Source organism: Grampus griseus, assembly GCF_964374135.1.
Source record: "Grampus griseus genome assembly, chromosome: 6".
Taxonomy (NCBI): domain Eukaryota; kingdom Metazoa; phylum Chordata; class Mammalia; order Artiodactyla; family Delphinidae; genus Grampus; species Grampus griseus.
The window spans coordinates 70,326,810-70,351,826 of record NC_139000.1 but is presented as its reverse complement, the minus strand read 5'-3'; the positions used below and the strand labels follow the sequence as shown (position 1 = coordinate 70,351,826).

At 39.1% G+C, this 25,017-nt stretch overlaps 1 protein-coding gene across 1 annotated transcript; it reads left to right on the top strand.

Annotated features, from left to right (window-relative positions):
* Positions 1-14,923: 14,923 nt before the first annotated feature.
* CDKN2B (cyclin dependent kinase inhibitor 2B) lies at positions 14,924-20,547 on the top strand. The gene is made up of 2 exons (XM_082656088.1): positions 14,924-15,389; positions 18,065-20,547. The coding sequence occupies exons 1-2, from the start codon at positions 15,255-15,257 to the stop codon at positions 18,323-18,325; spliced, it is 396 nt and encodes a 131-aa protein (XP_082512214.1). The 5' UTR covers positions 14,924-15,254; the 3' UTR covers positions 18,326-20,547.
* Positions 20,548-25,017: the final 4,470 nt, after the last annotated feature.

The following is a 25,017-nucleotide window of genomic DNA, read 5'->3' as shown; positions in this document are numbered from 1 at the left end:
TGTATGTTTGAGGGTGGAGTATAAAATATGAAGTATATTCAATTTTAAAATAACCTCTTTTAAGTGTTATTTCTATAATTTGATTAACTTTACAACAAAAATTGCTACTCCTGCTAGAATATAAGAGCCATGAAGATGGGGATCTTTTACTATTTTGTCAGTGATGTATCTTAAGAGCCTAGAAGAGTGCCTGGCACATAACACTCAATAAATATTTGTTGAGTGACTATTAGATGAACTGAACAATCAAAACAAACTTGCACACAGAAATGAGCAACCATGAAGAAAAGCATTCCTCATTCAGAAAGGGCATTATTTTTAGATAATTTTCTAATAATATTGCCTTGCTCACTATTTTTTTCACTTAGTAAGAGTGCATATATAAAGAGAAACTTTAGAAGAAACTCTTATCAGGTATATTATGTGGTAAATGCCTTCTCCTGACATTGTTTCTGAGTGTTTTTTATGTAGTTCTCTGAATTTTCTCAATAGATTATTCCAAGTTTGAATTCAATAGATTATTCTAATATGAATTACAGGGCTCATTTTATTGCGCTTCACTTTATTGTGCTTCACAGATATTGTGTTTTTTATAGATTGAAGATTTTTGGCAACCCTGCATCAAGCAAATCTATTGGCACCAGTTTTCCAACAGCATATGTTCACTTCGTGTCTGTGTGTCATATTGTGGTAATTCTCACAATATTTCAAGCTTTTTTATTATCATTATATTTGTTACAGTGATCTGTGATCAGTTTCTCTGATATTACTGTTGTAATTGTTTGAGGCCACCATGAACTGTACCCACAGAAAGAAGGCAAACTTAATGGATAAATGTGTGTGTTCTGTTCCACTAACCTGAACTTCCCTGTCTCTCTCCCTCTCCTCAAGCCTCCCTATTCACTGAGACATGACAATATTAAAATTAGGCCTATTAATCACCCTACAATAGTATTCAAGTGGAAGGAAGAGTTGCAGTTCTCTCACTTTAAATCAAAAGCTAGAAATGATTAAACTTAGTGAGGAATGCAGGTCAAAAGCCAAGACAGGCCAAAAGCTAGGCCTCTGCACCAAACAGTTCATTAATTTGTGAATGAAAAGGAAAAGTTCTTGAAGGAAATTAAAAGTGCTACTCCAGGGCTTCCCTGGTGGCGCAGTGGTTGAGAGTCCGCCTGCCGATGCAGGGGACTCGGGTTCGTGCCCCGGTCTGGGAGGATCCCACGTGCCGCGGAGCGGCTGGGCCCGTGAGCCATGGCCGCTGAGCCTGCGCGTCCGGAGCCTGTGCTCCGCAAACGGGAGAGGCCACAACAGTGAGAGGCCCGTGTACCGCAAAAAAAAAAAAAAAAAAAATCCTAGGACCGTTAAGAATTATGCTAAATCTACTCTGCCTATGCTCTATAAATGGAACAACAAAATCTGTATGACAGCACATCTGTTTACACGTGGTTTACTAAATAAATATTTTAAGCCTGCTACCGAGACCTACTGCTCAGAAGATTCTTTTCAAAATATTACTGCTCATTGACAATGCACCTGGTCACCCAAGAGCTCTGATAGAGACATACAATGAGATTAAGGTTGTTTTCATGCCTTCTAACACAGCATTTATTCTGCAGCCCATGCATCAAGGAGTAATTTTGACTTTAAAGTCTTATTACTTAAGAAATGTATTTCATGAGGCTATAGCTACCGTAGACAGTCATTCTTCTGATGGATCTGGGTAAAGTAAATTGAAAACCTTCTGGAAACGATTCACCATTCTAGATGCCATTAAGAACATTCATGGGGCTTCCCTGGTGGCGCAGTGGTTGGGAGTCCGCCTGCCGATGCGGGGGACACGGGTTCGTGCCCCGGTCCGGGGGGATCCCACATGCCGCGGAGCAGCTGGGCCTGTGAGCCATGGCCGCTGGGCCTGCGCGTCCGGAGCCTGTGCTCCGCAGCGGGAGAGGCCACAGAGGTGAGAGGCCCGCATACCAAAAAAAAAAAAAAAAGAACATTCATGGTTTATGAGAAGAAGCCCAAATATCAACATTTACAAGAGTTTGGAAGAAATTGATTCCAACCTTCATAGATGACTTTGAGGGGTTCAAGACTTCAGTGGAGGAAGTAACTACAGATTTGGTGGAAATAGCAAGAGAACTAGAATTAGAAGTGGAGCCTTAAGATGTAACTGAATTGCAGCAATCTCATGATAGATATAACTTTAACAGAGGAGGAGTTGCTTTTTATGGATGAGCAAAGAAAGTGTTTTTTTTTTTTTTTTAATTTATTTATTAGTTCATTTTTGGCTGCGTTGGGTCTTTGTTGCTGCGCACGGGCTTCCTCTACCTGTGGCGAGCGGGGGCTTCTCTTGTTGAGGAGCACGGGCTCCAGGCTTCAGCCATTGTGGCTAGCGGGCTCTAGAGCGCAGGCTCAGCAGTTCTGGCGCACGGGCTTGGCCGCTCCGCGGCATGTGGGATCTTCCCGGACCAGGGCTCGAACCCATATCCCCTGCACTGGCAGGCGGACTCCCAACCACTGCGCCACCAGAGAAGCCGAAAGTGGTTTCTTGAGATGGAATCTATTCCTGGTGAAGATGCTGTGAAGAGTGTTGAAATGACAGCAAAGAATTTAGAATATTACATAAACTTAGTTGATAAAGCAGCATCAAGGTTTGAGAAGACTGACTCCAGTCTTGAAAGGAATTCCACTGTGGGTAAAATGCTAGCAAACTTCATTGCATCTACAGAGAAATCTTTCGTGAAAGGAAGAGTCAATGGGCACAGCAAACTTCATTGTCGTCTTATTTTAAGGAATTGCCATATCCACTCCAACTTCAGGAAGCACCACCCTGATCAGTGAGCAGCCATCAACATGGAGGTAAGACCCTCCACCATTAAAAAGATCATGACTTGCTGAAGACTCAGATGATGGTTAGCATTTTTTAGTAATAAAGTATTTTTTTAATAAATTTATTTATTTTTGGCTGCGTTGGGTCTTTGTTGCTGCACACGGGCTTTCTCTAGTTGCGGTGAGCGGAGGATACTCTTCGTTGTGGTACACGGGCTTCTCATTACGGTGGTTTCTCTTGTTGCAGAGCACGGGCTCTAGGCGCGCGGGCTTCAGTAGTTGTGGCTCGCGGGCTCTAGAGTGCAGGCTCAGTAGTTGTGGCACATGGGCTTAGCTGCTCCACGGCATGTGGGATTTTCCCGGACCAGGGCTCGAACCCGTGTCCCCTGCATTGGCAGGCAGATTCTTAACCACTGTGCCACCAGGGAAGTCCCTTTAGTAATAAAGTATTTTTAATTAAGGTATGCACTTTGGTTTTTTAGACATAATGCAATTTAGCACTTAATAGACTACAGTGTAGTGTAAACATAATTTTTATACGCACTAGGAAACCAAAAAATTTGTGCAACTTGCTTTATTGCGATATTTGCTTTATTGCAGTGGTCTGGAATTGAACTTACAATATCTCCAAAGTCTGCCTGTATATTTATATCTTGGGAACATGTCCTTATATACAAATAATCAAAGAAAATGTTAAGACTACAATTTTTTAAATAAAAAAGAATTAACAGTGTAAAGAAGTGTAAAAAAATCTTCAGAGTGATTAAGCAAATTTAGGGATGGAAGAGGTGGTATCAACATATTTTATCAAATTTTTTTGCTGGACAAGTTTCAGAATTACTATAACATCTACTATTTTTTTCTGAAAAATAAATGAATCTTCCATGCTAAAATTGTGACATAAAATTTCATTTCTACACTTGTCAGTATAAATTAGTCTACATTTAAAATTTGCACTCCTCTCTGAGCTCTAGACTAATATTGAACATCTCCACCCTGGATATATCACCATGTCTCAAGTTCAGGCTCTCTGAACTCAAACTTGTGATCTTTACCTCAAACTGCATCCTCATCCAGTGTTCCCTGTTTTGGTAACCATGATCACCAACCTCTTCAGCTATACAAACCTGCATAACATCTTCCTCTCCTTTATCTTCTATCTCAAGTTTATTGCTAAACACTGTTGAAGTTATTCCTTAGTTATTAAATATATCTTAAAGCATTCTACTTCTCTCCATCTTGCATACGACACTTTAGTTCAAACTACCAAAATCTCTCCTCTGAACTCCCAGCCTGCTAGTATCCGCTTTCGCTTCTTCTCCAAACCATTCTCCAATGTGCATCTAAAGTGATTTTTTTCTTTTTTTATGTAACTGAAAATCTGATCACATCACTTCAATGGCTTCTCCTTTTCTTAAGATAAAGATAAAAATTCTTACCATGGCCTATACTGCCCTACAAGATCTTGCTGTGCTTCTTTTTCCAACCACAGTAGCCATACTCTCCTCCTCCATCCCTATGCTTAACCATAACTTCTTCAATACGTCCATGCTTTCTCCCACCTCACAGCTTGCCAGATGCAGTTCTTTCAGCCTGGAATGCAATTACTGCCCCATTCCCTTGATTAGTTAATACCAACATAGTCTTGCAGATCTCACCTCAAATATCCCTTAATTTCCTTGACCACCAGACTAAGTCAGTTCCCTCATTATGCATTCACAGAGCATCCAGGACATTTACCTAATGGCAGTTACCATGTTTTATAGCTAATACTCTCTGATTTCCTCATCACTTACACCTAGCACATAGTATCTGATATTTAGTATGGACTCAATATCAAATTTCTTAATGGATAAGTAAAATATTTTACAGATAGCTAATAGTTCAAGATTTTATTTTAGCATTGTTACTGAAAATATGGTTGAATTAAATGTGGATTAAGAATATATTTTTAGGGCTTCCTTGGTGGCGCAGTGGTTGAGAGTCCGCCTGCCGATGCAGAGGACGCGGCTTCGTGCCCCGGTCCGGGAAGATCCCACATGCCGCGGAGCGGCTGGGCCCGTGAGCCATGGCCGCTGAGCCTGCGCGTCCGGAGGCTGTGCTCCGCGACGGGAGAAGCCACAACAGTGAGAGGCCCAAGTACCGCAAAAAAAAAAAAAAAAGAATGTATTTTTAGGAAGATATGAACATGTTGGTATTATTTACATCACACACATGACATATTGGTAATATATGAGAGGACGGCTTCATGAGAGGCAAGAAAGTTAAAAGCAGCAAGAAAAAAAGAGTCCATTGGGATACAAAGCTGCAGAAAGAAACTACAGTCAGATGAAGACTGAGATTATTGTATCTAGCAACAAGAAAATCATTGGTAACCACTTGCCAAGTGGTTACTTAGATTCTGAATGAAAGCCAGATTACAAAAGATGGAGGAGTGAATGGAAATAGAGATAACATTCCTCTTCCAAGGAGCTTAAATTCTGAATATGTAGCTTCTTTAGCAATGCATAAGGTAATTATTTAATCGTGTCTGTGCTGTGTGATTAGATCTACAAGAGCAACAATTTCAGATGAGAAAAAAAATCCAATTTTCATTTCACAGTAACTCATGAAGATGGAGGCTTGAATGTAGGGCTGGCTCCACAGCATATCATATTAATCAAATCTTCAAGCCAATTCATCCTGCTGAGATATTTGTACATGTGCTTGTACAGGCACATGCATTTTTTTAAACAAAGAAGCCTGGTAAAATTTTTAAAAACGTTCTAAAAAATTACTACATTTTATAGAGAGGGTTTTATGCCAAGAGCCCTGGGGGGTAAATACTTTAACAGATATGTATGAATCATGGATTTCCCTGGTGGCGCAGTGGTTAAGAATCCGCCTGCCAATGCAGGGGACACAGGTTCGAGCCTTGGTCCGGGAAGATCCCACATGCCGTGGAGCAGCTAAGCCCATGCGCCACAACTACTGAGCCTGTACTCTAGAGCCCGTGAGCCACAACTACTGAAGCCTGCCCGCCTGGAGCCCGTGCTTTGGAAAAAGAGAAGCCACCGAAATGAGAAGCCCACACACTACAATGAAGAGGAGCCCCTGCTCGCCCGTGCACAGCAATGAAGACCCAATGCAGCCAAAAATAAATTTATAAAAATGAAAAAGAAATGTATGCATTATACCTAATGAAAGATTAGTACTAAACATAGCTCAGAAATAACGTATCTCTGAGGGGAAAAAAACACAAATTAAATATGTAATTTATGCCAAATAACAATCTTCAAAAGAAAACTAAGATAAAGTAAAATTCTCAATTCACTGATCTTTTTTAGCATATTTCAAGAAATTAAGTAACTATCTCTACTTTGAGAAAATGTTTTTCAGGTAACTCAACCTCTCATTCCCCCTCCTGATATTCCATCTACAATAGTAAGAGTTGTGAAATTCACCAGATCCTAACATTAAAACTAGACATCCAATGTAAGAGAAAGACAGAGAACTTCATGTCACAAGTAATTACTGACTCCTATATTGCTGTATTATTCAACATGTCTAAGTTGAGCAGTAAGTCCTCTTCATGTAGGTGAAAATGTATGTAAATATTCTGATCTAAGAAACTAATTATGTTTTATTTATAAACACAAAGGCTTAGAAATACTGTGACCAACTGGGTAGCAATAAGGTCCCCAGCACTCGGGTTGTGCTTTTTAAATACCATTTCCCACTGAAAAATAATCAGTGCTCCTTTGAGAAATGGTTGATACCATGCGTAGTGCAGGAAATGTACCGGATAAGCGTGGAATATGTTGTCATACCAGAAATCAAGAATTCTGTCAAAGACTACTGAAGTCATGTTAAAAAGACTCAAGAGCCAACTTGCAGGAGCTCCCTGTGGCCAAAGATAGGGCTTGAGCATCAATAGGAATGATAATTATAGTAAATTGAAACATACCAATTATGTTTAAATGCATATGTTTACAATAATTTAAAAATCAGTAATCACCTTTGGAAGAGGCTAGGGACTCAACTTACCATTTTGAAAACTTGAAAATAAAGTATTCATTCTGTCTCTTATATATACCTGAGGGCAACCAAGCAGATAATGAAGAAAATTTTCTCTTTATAGAAGTATTCCAGCTAGTGGATGATAGGATTAAAATATCACCATTTTGCAACCCCTAAGGAAATATTAGATCTAAGAAATAATTATCAGTGGCTGCTGAAGTCATAGAAAAAGAGATAATCGATTATGTGCCTCTTGGTGGAAGTTTACAATTCTACTTATGAAGTATTTTTGCCAAAATATCAAACCTGAGTCACATCCAAACTCTAGATCTAAATACCACATGATAAGAAATACAAGTGACAGAGAAAAATGTTAAATATCATCATGAAGAAGCATTCTGTAAAGTCCGGACTTCAGAAAACCACAGAATTAACAACTCAATTCCTGCAACAAATCAATTGAAAGGGAGAAGAAGAAGAAGGATGAGGAGGAGGAGGAGAAGGAGAAGGAGAAGGAGGAGGAGGAGGAGAAGGAGAAGGAGAAGGAGAAGAAAGAAAGAAAGAGGGGAACTGATAGATTAGAAAAGACACAAGAGACTGGTAAAAATTTCAATCAATTTCAATGTGTTGATTTTATTTTCATCCTTATTCATATAAATAAATTATTAACAACAGTTTTTAAAAAGCAATGAAAAGTGATATGTGTAAAAATTGGAAGAGACTCCATATGGACTGAATTGTGTCCCCCAAGATTCATATGTTAAATCTCTAACACCCAGTACCTCAGAATGACTGTATTTGTAGATAAGGCATTAAGGTGATTACGTTAAAATGAGGCTGGGGGGCGGCCCTAATCCAATCTGACTAGTGTCTTTATAAGGAGAGGAAATTTGGACACACAAAAGAGATAGCAGCAGCTTGCATGCTCACAGGGCGACTATGTAAAGCGGCAGCAGGAGAGAGACCATCTGCAAGCCAAGGAGAGAAAACCAAAACTGAAAAAATAAAATTCTGTTGTTAAAGCCACCCAGTCTGTGGAATTTTGTTATGGCAGCCCTAGAAAACTAATACAGATGCTAAAATGATGTATATGTCCATCATTCAATTAGACTTAGAACCATTTATGGGGATCCTGGAGCAATAAATCTCAACTGATGAAATGGAGAGAATCAAGCCTCCTGGTGAGATGGGGGTCATATATAGCTTGAAAAAGCCACGAAAATGATTCTGAATTTCTTTCTCCCCCAACTTAGAATCACTGTCTTAGATCCAACCAAAACACACACACACACACACACACACACACACACACACACACACAAGTGAGGACATGATTATGGAACTACTTCTCTTGGTCACTCAGCTGATTTTATTCACACTTTTATAGTGAGTTCATATATAGTTTCACCAACTAGAATATAAACATTTTCACTAGGGATCTGAACTATTTATAATATTGAAACTGATTCTATCCCTTCCCTTCTATTAACCTCTTAAATTCTATGCCAATTTACTGTTTACTTTCTCTCCCTTCTCACTTGTAAATAATCCACCCTATTAAAAGGCAGAGCTGTGACTATTCCAAATTTCAATTACCCACTATGTTCTCATCCATTTCATCTCTTAAATGTGTTTAAAGCATTAACAACAGGTTGTGTTTCACCCTAGAGACAGCTGGGTTTCAGAAAGAGGTAAAACGTTTCATTATCTTACTCTATTGTCCAAGACAAATGTGCTATTGTATTATGTGTGAAAAGTCACCTTTGAAGTCTATTAAGGATATGTTGTGAGGGTGAGCCATCTGGAAAACACACTGTAGACTGAAAAATAATTATAAACTAGTTTATTGTGTTTTCTTTCCAGTTAAGCCTACAATGACAGCTGCTGAAAACCCTATGTAGTGCAAATGGTAGAGGATCTGAAGCCACACAGGTTAGACTACACCTCCAGCAATGATTAGCTAGTATGCCAGTGACTTAACTTCTCTTTTGTCTTGCCTGTAAAAGTGAGATACGAGTGCATGTTGCATAAGAGTTTTATGAGGATTAAATAAAATAATACTTTAAAACATTTGGAACAGAGTAGACAAGTGTAATTTCTCCTCTCATCTTTTAAGCATAGAGGATATTTAATATTCTTTACATAGAGAATATTAGAAAATCCAATAATATTTGGAAACCAGGTTGAGCAGGTTGGTTTTGTAAAGAAGTCCACTGAGCTTCCATGTGGTTTCCTTTAAATTTCAGGGGAGAAAAAGGCCTTGGAAAATCAAGTTTGAAGCTTCCTCAGGAATTCTCAGTTTGGAGTGGGTTAGGACCACCCAGATTTTGCTTAATAGAGAAGCGCTGTCCGTGGTGCTAGTAACCACGCATACCCCTGGCAAAGTTTTTCCCTGCCCAAAGTTCTTTTCCAGTCAATTTGTCTAGTGCAGCTCACATATCTGCCTCTGGGAAGCTTATCAATATTTCCGCTCTTTTGGTTTCTTCCTATCTTAACATTCTTTATCTATGTCTCCTTCAACAACAACAACCATTCTCTTCCATCTTACCAACTTCAAATAGTTTTTATTTCTTAGACACTTTGCCCATACCCACCACTTAAGAAGGTGGCTCAAATATTGGCTCAGGCTATATTTTACTAACCTTTTTGTTAAGTTTTAAGGAAATCCAAGGCTCAAAGCAAGAACATAGGAAACAGTTGATTTTCAATGCATTCTTTAAAGACTCTTCAGCTGCAACACCTCTAAGGAAATTCCCTGCACTTTTTAAGTTCCCCTCTTTCTTACTTCCAAGGTACCCTGTAGATGTATCTCTCAGTAAAGTTATCACATTAAATTGAAACTCTTGTTGTTAGTTTTGTTAGTTTTGAGTGTCACTAGAAAGAGTTTCTTAAAATCTAGGAGCCTTTTTTTTTTTAAGCACTGGCCAGCTTGTACCCACTCCACTCTTCCTCTCTTCTCCACCATGTCATATCTACCTATGCTGATGAAGCATGCAGTTTCAGAAGACTAGGCCAGGAAAATTCATTTAAGTTTAAGGAAAATTTATGATCTTAGCTTTCATGCTCACCTGGATTTGTAATTCATGCAGGCATATTTTTATGCAGTCATACAAGTATTCATTTTAGAGTTGTATACTTATATAGTAGTAGTAATAGTCATAGTAGTAGTAGTATATTCAAGCACTATTTTCATCTATCCCTACGTCTACCTTTTCAAAAAGCAAATCTGCATGTAATCTGTTGTTTTACTTCTGAGTTCTTGAGTACCTTGATTATCCATCGCTAGTAGGCTTTCCTTCAGTTCCTCAATCCTAATGCTGTCTTGTCATAGGACAGAACTCTCATAAGAGTAAATTCTATCCTGAACTCATTTTGGTTGGGAAACCTGAAACTTTACCTAGGTTTTACTCTGTTGTTCTGATCATGAGCTAGGATTCTATTTCATCCTGGATGGCCCTCCTCTGGAACCCAGACATCGCTACCTCTCTGACCATTGCCAGGAGTGGCTCTATTTATCATATTTTGTAACCCACACGAGGAATTTATATTTTCCATCCTTACAATTCTAATATTTGTGGCCTGGAAATCTTGGTTCATATAGAGAGAACAATTTTACCATGAGATGTTGGAAGAGTCCCATTTAAGCTCTAGATGCTGCCCAATCACTTCAGGCTCTTCATGCTAAGAGACCAGTTAGGAAGTATAGGAGTCATCTCTCCTAAAGAGGATAATTGATCATGTTTATCAGGAAAAGATAGGGCTTCTGGATCTAGAAGCATTCAGTAAAAAAGCATTTGATATCCAGGTAATCCACTGGAATATCTCGATATTTATCTGTCCAATTGTGATAGTAAATGGACAAGTATACCAGCCATGGTGTGAAAGGGCATGGTTACTAGCTCAAAACTCTCAGGAATGGGGGTCTACTTAACCTACTAAGTTAGACACCTAGATAACTAGATGTGCTAAGAGTGAGGGAATCTAGAAAGGGAGTTGAAGAGGGAGACAAGGATTATTAGTAGTGGCTTTGTAACCAGCTGCAGTAGCAAGGGCTGTAGTTGTCTTCCTAACCTTCACAAGTATTCTGACTTGCTGTAGGGGTGAACTAGACTTCAAATTAGAATATACCAAAGGAGAAATTATAGAGCTGAGAAAGAGGAGACTGTTATTACAATAAAAGTGGGAAATGCGTTTTTTATATTTATTTAAACTAAAAAAGAGAGAAAGTTCAAACATTTTTCACACACTCCCACCCCCTGCCTCTGGGACCACCAATCTGTTTTCTGTATTAATGAGCTTGATTATTTTTCTTTTGTTTCTTGGGGGGTGGGGGATTGTTTTTGTTTAGATTCCACATATAAAAGAGATCATATGGTATTTGTCTTTCTCTGTCTGACTTATTTCACTTAGCATAATGCCCTCAAGGTCCATTCACATTGTCATGAATGGGAAGATTTCAGTCTTTTGCAGCATATATATATATATCAAGTTCTTTATCCATTCATCCATCAGTGGACACACAGGTTGTTTCCATATCTTGGCTATTGTAAATAATTTATATGTCTTTCTGAGTTAGTATTTTCATTTTCTTCAGAAATGGAATTGCTGGATCATACAGTAGTTCTATTTTTAATTTTTTGAGGAAACTCCAACTGTTTTCCACAGTGGCTACATCAATTTACATCCCACGAACAGTACACAGGGGTTGCCTTTTCTCCACATCCTCACCAACACTTGTTATTTCTTGTCTTTTTGATAATAGATATTTTAACAGGTGTGAGATATCTTACTGTGGTTTTGATTTGCATATCCATGGTGATTAGTGACGTTAAGCATCTTTTCATGTACCTGTTGGCCATCTGTATGTTCTTTGTAAAAATGTCTATTCAGATCTTCTGCCCATTTTCTAATTGGACTGCTTGGTTTTTTGCTACTGAGTTGTATGAGTTCTTTATATGTTTTGATATTAGTCCCTTATCAGATATATGGTTTGGAAATATTTTCTCCCATTCATAGGTTGCCTTTCATTTTGTTGATGGTTTCCTTTTCTGTGAAGAAGCTTTTTAGTATGATGTAGTCCCACTTACTTATTTTTGCTTTTGTTGTCAGAGTCAAAAAGTCATTGCCAAGTCCTATGTCGAGGAGCTTACCGCCTATGTTTTCTTCTAGGAGTTCTATGGTTTAAGGTCTTACATTCATGTATTTAATTCATCTTGAGTTAATTTTTGTATATGGTGTAAGATAGCTGTCAAGTTTCATTATTATGCATGTGGCTGTCCAGTTTTCCCAATACCATTTACTGAAGAGGCTCTCCTTTCCCCATTGTATATTCTTGGCTCCTTGGTCATAAATTAATTGACCACATAGTGTGGGTTTATTTCTGGGCTTCCAGTTCTGTTCCATTGATCTATGTATCTGTCTTTATGCCAATACCATACTGTTTTAATAACTGTAGTTTTGTAATGTAGTTTGAAATCAGAAAGTATGATGCCTCCAGCTTTGTTTTTCTTTCTCAAGATTGCTTTGGCTATTTGGGGATTTTTGTGGTTCCATAGAAATTTTAGTACCATTTGTTCTATTTCTTTGAAAAATGCCGTTGGAATTTTGATAGGGATTGCATTGATTCTGAAACTCTATTTGTTGGTTTAAATGCCACTAGGGAGAGTTTCTTAAAATCTAGGACCCATATCTTATCCAACTGTGAACTGTGTTATAGGATATGCTGAACTAAGTTTTGTTGAACTAAATTTAATTACTGAATCCATTAGAGGGCAGATCCAACAATACTCCTTTAAAAGGCAACCTGCCTTGTTGCATTTGGCTGTGCACTAAATTTCAGAGTAATCAGGCTGTTCTGATGAAGATATTCTTGACTGAGCCCATTTGCCACCACACCCACCAATATCAGTATAGTGACTCAGCCCCTCCAGGTAACTGGCAAAGAAGCAATGCCATTTATTTCAAAGACCCTGGCTTCCTACCGTCCATCTTTTCTCTTCCTTCTCCCATTCAACTGGCACACCTGTAATCCCCAATACACTGTGCATGGGAACTGGCCTCTAAGACTAGATGAAAACAGCTCATCCATGCTTTTCACCCAGCAGTAGATTTCTATTCTTCTGGCCAGACCATAATAGAATCAGCATCAACAAATAAAAAGACAGTTTTTTGCTAGATAAGAGTGGAGGTTCAAATAAGAGTGAAAGGTAGAGGGAAGAGATATGGGGACATATGTATATGTATAACTGATTCACTTTGTTATAAAGCAGAAACTAACACACCATTGTAAAGCAGTTATACTCCAATGAAGATGTTAAAAAAAAAAGAGTGAAAGGTAGAGGAATTAAGAACCTGAAAACTAAGAAATGTGGTGTGGTAAGAGAGAGAAAAATTGTTATTAATGCTGCCCCCTTCCCTTCCCCATCCAGGTTAATTTCAACTATATTGAGGCTCAGTCAGCAAATCTTTAGCCATAATCACCACTTCCATGCCACCCCCTACCCTGTCTGTAAAGAGCTCTTCTTTATTCTACAGTGGATTGGGAGGAGGGGAATCCAAGCTAAGATATGCTAGAAGAAACACGTGGAGTCTCTCATTTGTGAGTAACCAAGCAATTGCCCTCACTTTAAGATTGTGTTTCTCAGTACTCTAAACCAAAAATGATGTTATAGATAAGAGCTGTTAAATGTTAGGAGCATGAGAACTGCTCACCAAAGTTTTCAGGCAACAGATACATAACTTGTGGTCCTCTTCCTATTTCAGTAGAGCATCACCTGTAATTTTTTTTAACCTTAAAAGCAACGCATGGGCTTCCCTGGTGGCGCAGTGGTTGAGAGTCCGCCTGCCGATGCAGGGGACACGGGTTCGTGCCCCAGTCCGGGAGGATCCCACATGCCGCGGAGCGGCTGGGCCCGTGAGCCATGGCTGCTGAGCCTGCGTGTCCGGAGACTGTGCTCCTCAAGGGAGAGGCCACAACAGTGAGAGGCCCACACCCGCAAAAAAAAAAAAAAAAAAAAAAAAAAAGCAACGCATATGTTAATACAAACTCACTTAAAAAGATTAGGAAGAAAAGCAAAGCACTTGGCCTTTAAATCTTCAGAAGTGGGTTTAATGACAGTTTAATGACAGCCTGTTTAATGACAGGTCCAGAACCACATCCCTGTTTTATTATGTTTCATTATTACGGCATAATTTCCTTTATTACCTATGATAAATGGAAATCAAATACTTGCTGAGGTGGGTTTAAATAGGTAAGAGTGCAAAGAAAAATAGGTTGTTCAAATATCATGAAACTGGGATCTCAGATTCTTAAAATATATATTTATATTTTTAAGTGAAGTACCAAGCTATAACTCTCAATCTCAAACTAGCTGTGTGTGAGAGTTGTTTTTTCGTTTTTCTTGTTTTGTTTTAGGATTGTATCCATAATTCAAAGATGAAAAGAATAAAAAGTACATTCAAAGCAGCATTCTCAGGATTTTTCACTTAGACTGATTTTTGGCTCATTCAAGTAGAAAGATATACCCCCCCCCCCCAAATTGCTAAGGTTGATGCAAGACGTGAAGCTAGTGAAGTTCAAGTACCGCCTGGGGATGAATTTCACCAGCATGACAGGTGCAGAGCTGTCACTTTAAGACATCTTAAGAGAGACGAGGTTATTTTAAATGCCTTTCTCTCAGCCTTTTGATTACACAGGGAGCGACTAACTTCTAGGGAAACCAGCTGCCCCGGGACGGAAGGAATAGAAATCCTCTGCTCCGCCTGCTGGAGGGAGGTGATTAAGAGCTGAGTGCACTGATTCGACCTTTCCAAAAAACTTAGCCTAGGATTGCTGGACACCCCGCAGCGAGCTGCGCAGCGGGATCCGCTCTGCGGTGTCTGGCGCGTGCGGCCGGGCACCTTCTGGGCTGCTCTTCCTGGCCCCTATCCTCGCGGCTGTAACGTCAGCTGCCTGCCAGGCCTCTCAGCCAGCACAGTGGGACATGCCCGAACGGACAGGGGGCGGAGCCTAAGGAGGTGGGAAGCACCCAGCCCGACTGCTGCCCAGCTGGAAACGAACTCAGTCCCTGCCGGCTCTCCACTCCGGCAGAGTGTAGCTCGGCGGTGAGGACGCTGCAACGCGCCCGCACTCTGCGGCCAGAGTGGATCGCGCGACGTTGCGGCTGCGCGAGGGGCCTTTTCCTGGGAGCCATCCGGGAAAAGCCCGGCTTAACTACAGGCCTTTCGGCCATTGGACGGACCCCCCAAGCCGCAGAAGGACGGCGAAAGGGGACTGAAGCTGAACTGAGCTCTTTCCGAGTGGGGAGAGCCCGCTAGGGCGAGGTGGGAAGGAGGGGTGGGGCGTGTTGCGAAGCTCACGGCCAGCGGTGGATTATCCGGGACACTTTGCGCCTGGGGGCTGCGAAGTGAGCGAGGAGGACAAGGGCATGCTCAGTGGTGGCGGCGGTCATGCGGCCCTTTCCAACGCCGCGGCGCGGGGGCAAGTGGAGGCCGTGCGGCAGCTCCTGGAAGCCGGTGCTGATCCCAACAGACTCAACCGCTTCGGGAGGCGCCCGATCCAGGTAGCTGGGGGCCCCGGGCCTCGCCGTCAGGGGGCGCACAAACACGGCACCGCGGCCTCCGTGGGAAGCGGCTGGGGACTGAGATCTCCACCGACTTAGTACCTCTGTCTCTCTTGCTCTAGTATTCAGCTCAGGTGTAAAGCAGGTTTTCACCCACAAAAAATTTTAAAGAAAGGTATTGGAAACCCCACTACTTGTTTGGTTTTCTTTTTAATGGGGGGAAAAAGACCAATATCCCCTCTCCCATTTCATAAGAGATGCAAGGGATATGTTCAACTGGAGAGGAAAGGGGAAGAGGAGAGGTTATTTGGGGAGGAGAACTGTTTTGTCTTATCTGTTTGTCTTTCAACAAACAGCGATCAACTTTCAACGATAGAGATAATTAAATTACAAGGTACACAATTTGGACTGAATTTAAGGAATCATACAAAATCACGGCACATGAAAAAAAAATCACCCTGAATCTTTAAGCTGTGATGTGAAATTTTGTATTCTTTCCTCATACAGACGAATTGAATACAAAGAAAAAAGACAGGATTTCTCAACCACAATACTTAATTCCTTTTATGTAAGCAGTGTCTCTTGAGTGTTACATAAGAAAAAAATGGGCTTCTATATATTTTTATTTAGTTATACTGAATGCTTGGATTACATAAGCATTGCTGCAGCTTTGTTAAATGGCAAAGGGCCTTCATAAATAGTCTCTTCATTGTTAAAATTCATTTATTCAATATGTTTAACTATTAATCCCACTTTAATTAGTGCTAAATATATTTTTTAATTTCTTTAAAATATAAGGTAATGTTTTGTGTTTTATTGTTGACTATTATGGTCATATTTAGTATTCACCTCACAATCACCTTCCAGAACCAAGCCGTTATTAAGGAATCTTGTTAATTGTGTAGATTTTAAAGAAAATATGTATCCATTCATTTTGAATTCATAGAAAATATTGGAAGAAATGACGGATTGTTTAAAGCAGCAACAATATGTAAAGTAGCTCTTAAAGACTTCAAATTATATTAATTGTAGAAAGAGGTTTGTCGTTTTTAATTCACCATATTCTGAGATATTAAGAACCACTTTTCCGCCTCTTCTCTATGTATGAAATGCCCTTTACTTCACTAATAGAAATCATATCATGGTTTCTAAGGGAGGAAATAGATGTTTTTAATATCCATGAAACAAACAAAAAATTTTTGCTTACTATCTTTTGATTCCGTGGTACATTTTAAAACATAAACTCACAAGAACATATAACAACATTTTGTATATTTAATTATCAAAAATTATTATATATGGAATCTAAAAAAATGGTTCTGAAGAACGTAGGGGCAGGACAGGAATAAAGACGCAGATGCAGAGAATGAACTTGAGGACACGGGGAGGAGGAAGGGGAAGCTGGGACGAAGTGAAAGAGTGGCATGGACATATATACACTACCAAATGTAAAATAGATAGCTAGTGGGAAGCAGCCACATAGCACAGGGAGATCATCTCGTTGCTTTGGTGCTTTGTGACCACCTAGTGGGGTGGGATAGGGAGGGTGAGAGGGAGACGAAAGAAGGAGGAGATATGGGGATATATGTATATATATAGCTGACTCACTTTGTTATAAAGCAGAAACTAACACACCATTGTAAAGCAATTATACTCCAATAAAGATGTTGAAAAAAATAAAATAATGGAAATCGGAAACTTGAATGGATAAACATTAAGAAATTTGTTTTATTGTTAAAATGAGAAGGTAAATACTTGCATAATGTACATGTACACAAATGGATACTATAGGATTACTGCTCCAAAACATCCTTTTTCTAAATTATGCATTGCTCTGATGTGACTGCTAAGATCCAAGCTCTTTTTTAGATAGCGAAATGTTTACTATTCAACATTATAAAATTCTGTACAATGTAAATATAGTGTTTATTTTACATTACCTCAAATATATTATCCTCTAAATGTTAGCCTTTATCTATAATGTTAAATATTAAAAGTGGTGAACCATTCATTAAAAACAATTTGTTTTCATCATCTTATAAAACTATGCATGACTTTACTTTTTCCCTTTCATCTCCAATTTTGGCTCCAATTGTGGGACTGTATTCCCTTTATGAGCAGAGACATATATAACAGTGAAAAGCAAATGGCTTCCACAGGGGATTTACTGCAAAAACTAAACAAAGTAAACCTTGTTTTAGACTTAGTTGTTTCTTATTTTCTCTCCTAAAGCACTGCTCTAACTTCTAAAATAAATATATCAGCTGACTGCCTAGTAAATTTTTTAGACTGGGATTATGGCTGGGGTAGAGGAAAGAAAAAGGAAAATAATGAAGACTTTAAAAGTCTTAACTCCACCCATAAATCATTTAACAAAATAGACTCCCCTGTTTCAATGGAAATTTTAAAGAAATCTCCCACAACGGCGATAAGCAGTTTATCATCAGCTCTTTCTTGTATTCCCACGTTTGGAGAATAAAATGGAACTAATTAGGGCTGAGTAGAGTATAATTGGGGCTGGGGCCGGGGGTGGGGGGGGATGGTATTGCGTCAGCAAATGAAGCTTAACTAGACTCCTGAGGCTTGTAAGAGTCTCTGGATCATGAATAGGTATTTCTTTGAGAAGACTCTACCTGCCCCCACCCCGGTCCTGACCGCTCTGCTCTCTCCGGCAGGTCATGATGATGGGCAGCGCCCGCGTGGCCGAGCTGCTGCTGCTCCACGGTGCGGACCCCAACTGCGCAGACCCCGCCACCCTCACCCGACCCGTGCACGACGCCGCCCGGGAGGGCTTCCTGGACACGTTGGTGACGCTGCACCGAGCCGGGGCGCGGCTGGACGTGCGCGACGCTTGGGGCCGCCTGCCCGTGGACCTGGCTGAGGAGCGGGGCCACCGCGACGTCGCCCGCTACCTGCGCGCGGCCGAGGGAGACTGATGGCGCTTGCACACAGCCGCCCCAAACGATTTTTCTTTTCTCTCCAGTTCCTCACCCCAACTTAGTTCAATGAGGTCTGCAAACGTGGAGCGGCGGAAGTCTTCCTGGGCGACCTGATTCCCCGCAGGGAAGGAGGGGCAGACCGGGAAGAAATTTTTTTTCTCTTTTTTTCTCTGGATGCAGCCCTCGACACTCACCGTGAAGTGAAACGCAGAGAGGTGGGGCTAATGGATTTCCAGCGAGATTTAGGAGCCGAATGTGGAATTCCCAGGTTTATTTTTCAGGGTTTTCTGGCGAAAAGTGGCACATGAAGAAATCCGCGAAGGAACCCAAGCGCTGCGAATCTTCACACAAAAGATGCTGGGGCGGAGTGGGAGGCGGCGGTGACTGGCATTCGGGTGGGAGGCAGGTGATAACGTTCGCCCCATTGACCTTGAAAGACCCCCCCCCCTTTAAGCCCCTACGTCAGGCGTTAGGCCCTGGGGATATGAGGGCAAAGCTGAAGACGGAGGACCAAGCGATGATGACGGTCGTCGTGGGCTCTTTCTTTACAAGCTGCACGGAGCAGAGCAGGTCACGTGCAAAACGCTCCATACTGGAAGCCTTGGGGACTCGCGCCCAGCTACACCGGATAGTGACGGAGAAGAGAGGACCCGGAAGCCACCTCGAACTTGCCTGCTTATTCTAAAGTCCCCAGGGCAAGGTGGTTCTGAACAGCTCTCCGAAAGGGGCTCTCGTTTGCTGTTGTTAAATAAAGGCGAGATTCTTGCGGCGTTCCAGCAGTCCGCGCACAGACTGAAGTCGGGGATTGTAGCGAGAGCAACTGTAGGTAGGCAGTTAACTGTAACGATTTGTTTAATCTATGAACGGTAGGATACAGAGAGCCCCCTGTAAATTGCCACTTGAAAAGATTTCGTGATATTTTGTACTTCTGGGTGGTTCTTCAATAGCAGTCTTACTTACGGAGACTTTAAATAACAAAGTAACTCGTGGCCCTTGGGAAAGAGGTGAGGAAGAACTACAGCTTTTACACGAAGCTATGGCACAGTAGCAACGCCCAGATTGCTTTGATCCTTAACCTATTTATTTCTCTGTTAAATTTTCTGTTTCCTTTACTACAGTCTCAGGGGGTCAAACAATGAAATATTACAAATGTATTTTAGAAGATCCATGCACTTACCCAGTAAATTATCTCAGGATATTTCCCAAAGCGTTGCTAAGAGTAGATTGAATATAAAACTGTTGAAAATATATGATGATGGCTCGCGGAATGTCTTAATATCTGCTGAACAAACTAAAGGTGTACTGTTTGGGGATTTAAATTTCCAGTGTTGCTTGATACATTACAGCATTGGAATAACTGATATTTCACTGTTTTAATGTAAAAAAAATTGAGATTGGACTCCAAGATTTTGGCTTAAAACATGATTCCATTCCTAATTTAAAGAAATTGTGGAATCTGATGACAACCTGATATTAAGGGAAACTAAATCAAGAAAATGTGGTTGGGTACTACAGGGTTCTGTGAGATCCACAGCCATATATATATTATATATATATTTGGCAAATATATATATATATTCGGCAAATATATATATATTTGGCAAAACCAAAACATCATACATTATTGGAAAATCAAGTACCACCTGGTTGCACTGAAATAGTAATTTATGAATACATGTAAAAGTAAATTCAGATTTCAAATCCACCTGGTAGGCAGATTTGGCCAATGTGTTTTATCAGCAGCACAAAAAGTATATACTGTTAAATCTGTTTAAGATTTCACTTTGAAGGATACATGCAAGCAAATATAGCTCTATATACATGAGCCCTGCTTCTGGCTCTATTTTACAATTACAGAAAAATATACGTGTTAATTTCTGTATCTAAAATATTACCAAGGTTTGTACACATCTTACTACCTGGCCTTCATTGCAAGATCTGGAAGTGAAATAAATTCAGAATTCAATAATGTATTCATTTGGCCTCATTTTTATATTTCCTTTTTCAGCCGAGTGAATGGATGAGAAAACAAGGATGATTTACTATGAAAGCAAAATCTATTTAAAATTTCCTGTGTTCTAATGGCTAAAATTAGTAATTTCAGATATAAGGAATGAAAAATAGATTCAAACAGAGCTCAAGATCCATACAGTTCCAAATGGCTTTGGGAAAGTGTGTTCATAGGAATGCTTTATTGTATTTTATTTCTATATTATGACAAAAGCAATATGAATATGGTGTCCAGGACCAAATTAGTTCATTTTATGAAGCTAGGTAACTGACCTTCAGCAAATAAATAAAACTAATTTAACTTAGACCAACCACATTGAGATTCTATATTGTCCTTCCTTTTATGGGAAATGTTAAAAACAAACTACTTGTGTGTTAATATGTAGTAGTGAATAGGAATTTTTTTTACCACCTCTGCAAGTATCAATTATTTTTTAAAAAACAAAAGAAATGCTTATTTTCCTTTTATGCTTTATCAGAGGCTGATTATTTTTATGATAGGGTGTAATTTTTCCAACATTCAAGACGTTGCCACTCTACCAAAAGAAAAAAGAGCAAGTAGAAGTAGTCATCTTCAAAAATGATAGAAATAATCTTGGAAGCACTCTTGTGGACTGCCTTCTGAAACAAATGCAAAAGCTGGTGTCATCTACAGTCATCTTCTTAGCAGACTAAGAAGTCTGCTTTGGTATTTATGTCAGCAGCTAATCATAACCAAAATCTGACATGACTACTAAGTTTTCACTATCAACAAACTATTTCATTATCTTGTGAAAACTTGAAAAATAAATTTTAGGTTGGCATAATTTCACAGTGTTCAATTACCAAGCTTAAAAAGATGGAAACGGGGAGAAATAAGTAAGAAAATAAGAACATTTTAATTTTAAAAATTACTTGAAGGAGCAACAAGAGTTGAATCACAATACTTTCAATATCTTCTCCTGTTCTATTTATAATCCCAGGGAAGAAAGAGGGAATGAAGCAGAGATAAATTAGGACTTGATTGGAAGGTAGAAAACCTGGGTTCTCGTATTAGTTCTTCAACTAATTCAATATATGACCTACAAAATCATGTGACATGATTAGCCCCAATTTCCTCATCTATAAAAGATGGGAGTTGGACTAGATTACTTTTAAGTTCCCTACCATCACTAAAGTTTTATCGCTTTATAAGTTTGTTGCATACATGACTGTAATGGGGTCTTATATTTTATTAGTAATGATTTTGCCACTTTGCTTGTCTGAGCCAAGAAAAGCTATATAAAGGAATAGAGAGAAGAGATGCATTTTTAAATTCTGGAGCCTTGTGGGGTGGCGGATCTCCATAAGCACCACCTCCACCAGTTAGTTGAGAAGTTACCAACAAGTTTGTGGAAACCAGCACAGAAAAGATGCTTTGCAAAATAAATATGTAGTTTAATTTTAAGCTCTTTCTTACTTTGTCTTACCTCTGGGTTTTTTTTCTGTTGCATTTTGCATTTCTCTCATGTAACTCATAGCCACCAAAAGAATTCACTTCTTTAAGTGAGATAAGCAGGTAGACCCAATAAATTTATTAAAATAAATGCTGAAGTAGGTGTTTACAAACTAATGTAAATGCTCTGAAAGAAACAGTGTTTATTAAGTAAACATATAACAAGAGATACTGACCTAAATGGGGTTGGTATAGGAGTTGGAACCAAGAAAAAATGTTGGTGGCATTGGAAGGAATAGAAAGTGCAAAGGCACGAAATGCTAAAATATGTAGAAAATTCATTAGAAGATGAATAACTCTCTGTAAATAGCTGCTGTGGAGTTTACAGACCCATTTCTAAAGGTCCGTTCTTTCTGGTTTGTTTCCATTGGATTCCATGAAGTTTTAGGTCCCTAAATGTTGCCTGGATGATAGTAGGAACCAGCTGGTCAGGGAAGAGCTCTGTATCACCTCAATATCAATACATGTTGATTTATATTACTGTGATTAATATGTAATCCATGCCAGTTACATATTATTTCATTAGTAGCACTGGCTTCAAAGCAGAATTTCCAGTATTACATAATTAACAAAGGGGTGATATATACAAGTTACCATTTCTATAAAGTATTTGTTTCCTTTATGCAAGGAATGCTATTAAAGTCTGAGTAAGGAATTCAAGAGGCCAAAAAGGACTCCTACCATTTGTAAAAGCTGATCCTGAGAAAAGTTTTACAGAAAATCAAGACAGTAGGGAATGAGCAGTTTCCCATTATTTCAGGCCTGGGAATATTTCACAAGCCCCACCAGCGTGTAGACCATAAGCAGTTTGTTTTGGTTTTATTTGATTAATTCTGTTAAACTACTGATCCATCTTCCATAAAACACCACCATGCCTCTCCTCCTTCTATTCCTTTTGTTACTTTCTTTTCATCTCATTCTCTGCCCTCCTGAAATGGCTGACTTGTATTATAATTTGAAGTTTGAAATCAATATAAACCAAAGATTTTTCTGGGGAAAAAAAACTATGAAGATGATACACAGACTGTCTCACAGACATCTACGTTTTATTGGAAATTTACAAAGGAACCCCAAACACCTGTTAATGCCCTTCTCATTCAGAAGCCCCTGACATTAGACCTCCAGTAGATCTATAGAGTCAGTGCTGGCACATAAAATGTTTTACAACAGAGTTAAAGTGAAAACTTTAAGACCAATTACAGTAATTAAACCATGGCTCATTTCCCTTTCAAATTTGGCCTTCTCCCAAAATGCATAATCTATTTGTCTATCTTCTCTTTGGAATACTCTATATTATGAAAGGATTGGTGCTACTTCCTTTGAACCCTTTCTTGTGTGACCTCAGGGTCTCCATTGCATTTTAACCAAATGCCACTCTACCTTCTTCTCACTTTACAAATTTCTTCATCTCCTTGCCTTAGCTGAAAACTGAGTCTCCCTGAGAATTCCACTTTCTTCTGACCAGATAATAGTTACTGAGCTGTGGATAAGAGTGGGAGTCAGAACCAGTCATGAGTGTCTGCTGTTTGGGTGGCTTTCAGTATAGTCCTAAACCAGATAGGTAAAGGTTATTCATTGTTCTTCAGTTTTCACTCATCTCATAGTATAAATAATTGCATTTTGTTTTCCTTATCAAATTAAGTTGTAAATAATTTCAGTGTATGTCATTATGTATTTTATAATATGTTTATAAGAGATAACATATAAACATAAAACAGTAAACATTTTTTCTGTTCACAAAGCCACAGATAAGTCAACAGATTATGACAACACACAGAGTTTTCTTCTGAAGGGTGAATGTTGGAAATATTTATATCCAATGGCTTCTCATTCTGTGGGTTATGAGTACTAAGCTCTATCACCTTTCCTAGGGCACAGCAGTACCCTGTACAGTCTCCTATATCTGCTCCCAATATGCCACCTTAGAGTTATAAGCTATAAACTTGCCTAAAATATTTTGTCATCCTCTACTACTCTCTAATGTCTAGACTGCCTTGGACAGTTAGAGATATCATATATGGATCCATTCCAGAGCTGCAGGAGCCTTTTGATCTGTTTAAATCCCACCTTGAACAGAAGAATTTAATGTCATCCCCTTTCTAGGGAAAAATTACGTGACATTTCATTTTACATTCACCCTCAGGTATTTATTATGTCTGTACAATGATGGTGCTGTCCCCATCAGTCATTTGAGACCAACATATAGGGAAGTTGTTCTCAACCCTGGCTCTCAATCATTCATGTTCTAAATTTTGAATTCACTGACCAACTTCAGGACTACAAAATTAGAATCTCTAGTTTTGGAGCCAAAAATTTCCATAGTTGTTACTCTAAAATTCTTGTTCATGGTAAACTTTCAAACAGTACAGAAAGTAAACAGAATTACTTTCAGAATTATCTCCTGAAACCTCCCTATCCACCATTCTCACTATCTAGGAGTAACCACTATTTTTGAAAACTTTTAATCAACTTCCCAGAAATATAGGTACACATAATTGTAAACAGCCCTGCCCCAACACACACATTTAGGAAACCATTCTGCAACTTGTTTTTTTTTTTGATAGTAGATCTTTGACAACTTGCATTAGGAAATAAAGATGCACTTCATTTTTTGTATAGCTGCATAGTTTTGTATTTTATGGATAAACTCAAATTTTTTAAAACCAGTCTCTTATTAACAAACATAAAAATTATTTCCTTTTTTTTTGCTACTACATATGCTGCTATAAAGAAACTTCTTTTCATCCTTGTATGAGCAATCTGTATCAATTTATAGAAGTGATATTGCTGAGGCTAAAGGTACATCTGTCTCTTTTTCTCTCACACAAACACACACATACCGTATATGTCTGCACATATGTGTGTGTAAAATCTTTCCATACTTATGTGTGTATATATATGTGTATATGTGTATATCTTCAATAATATATATACACGTATATGTGCATATATACTTTTCATACTTAGATGAGTTATAGGAGTGGAACTGCTGAGTCAAAGGGTAATACATATATACATGCATATGTAATATGTATTTTTTCCATACATATATACACACTACATAAAAGTATACATATTTCCATACATCTATTTATGTATGTGTATATTTGCATACATAAACTCAGTGGAATTGCTGAGTCAAAGGGTATGTATATGCACATACAGTTTTAATAAATACTGTAAAGTCGCCTTCCAAAATGAATGT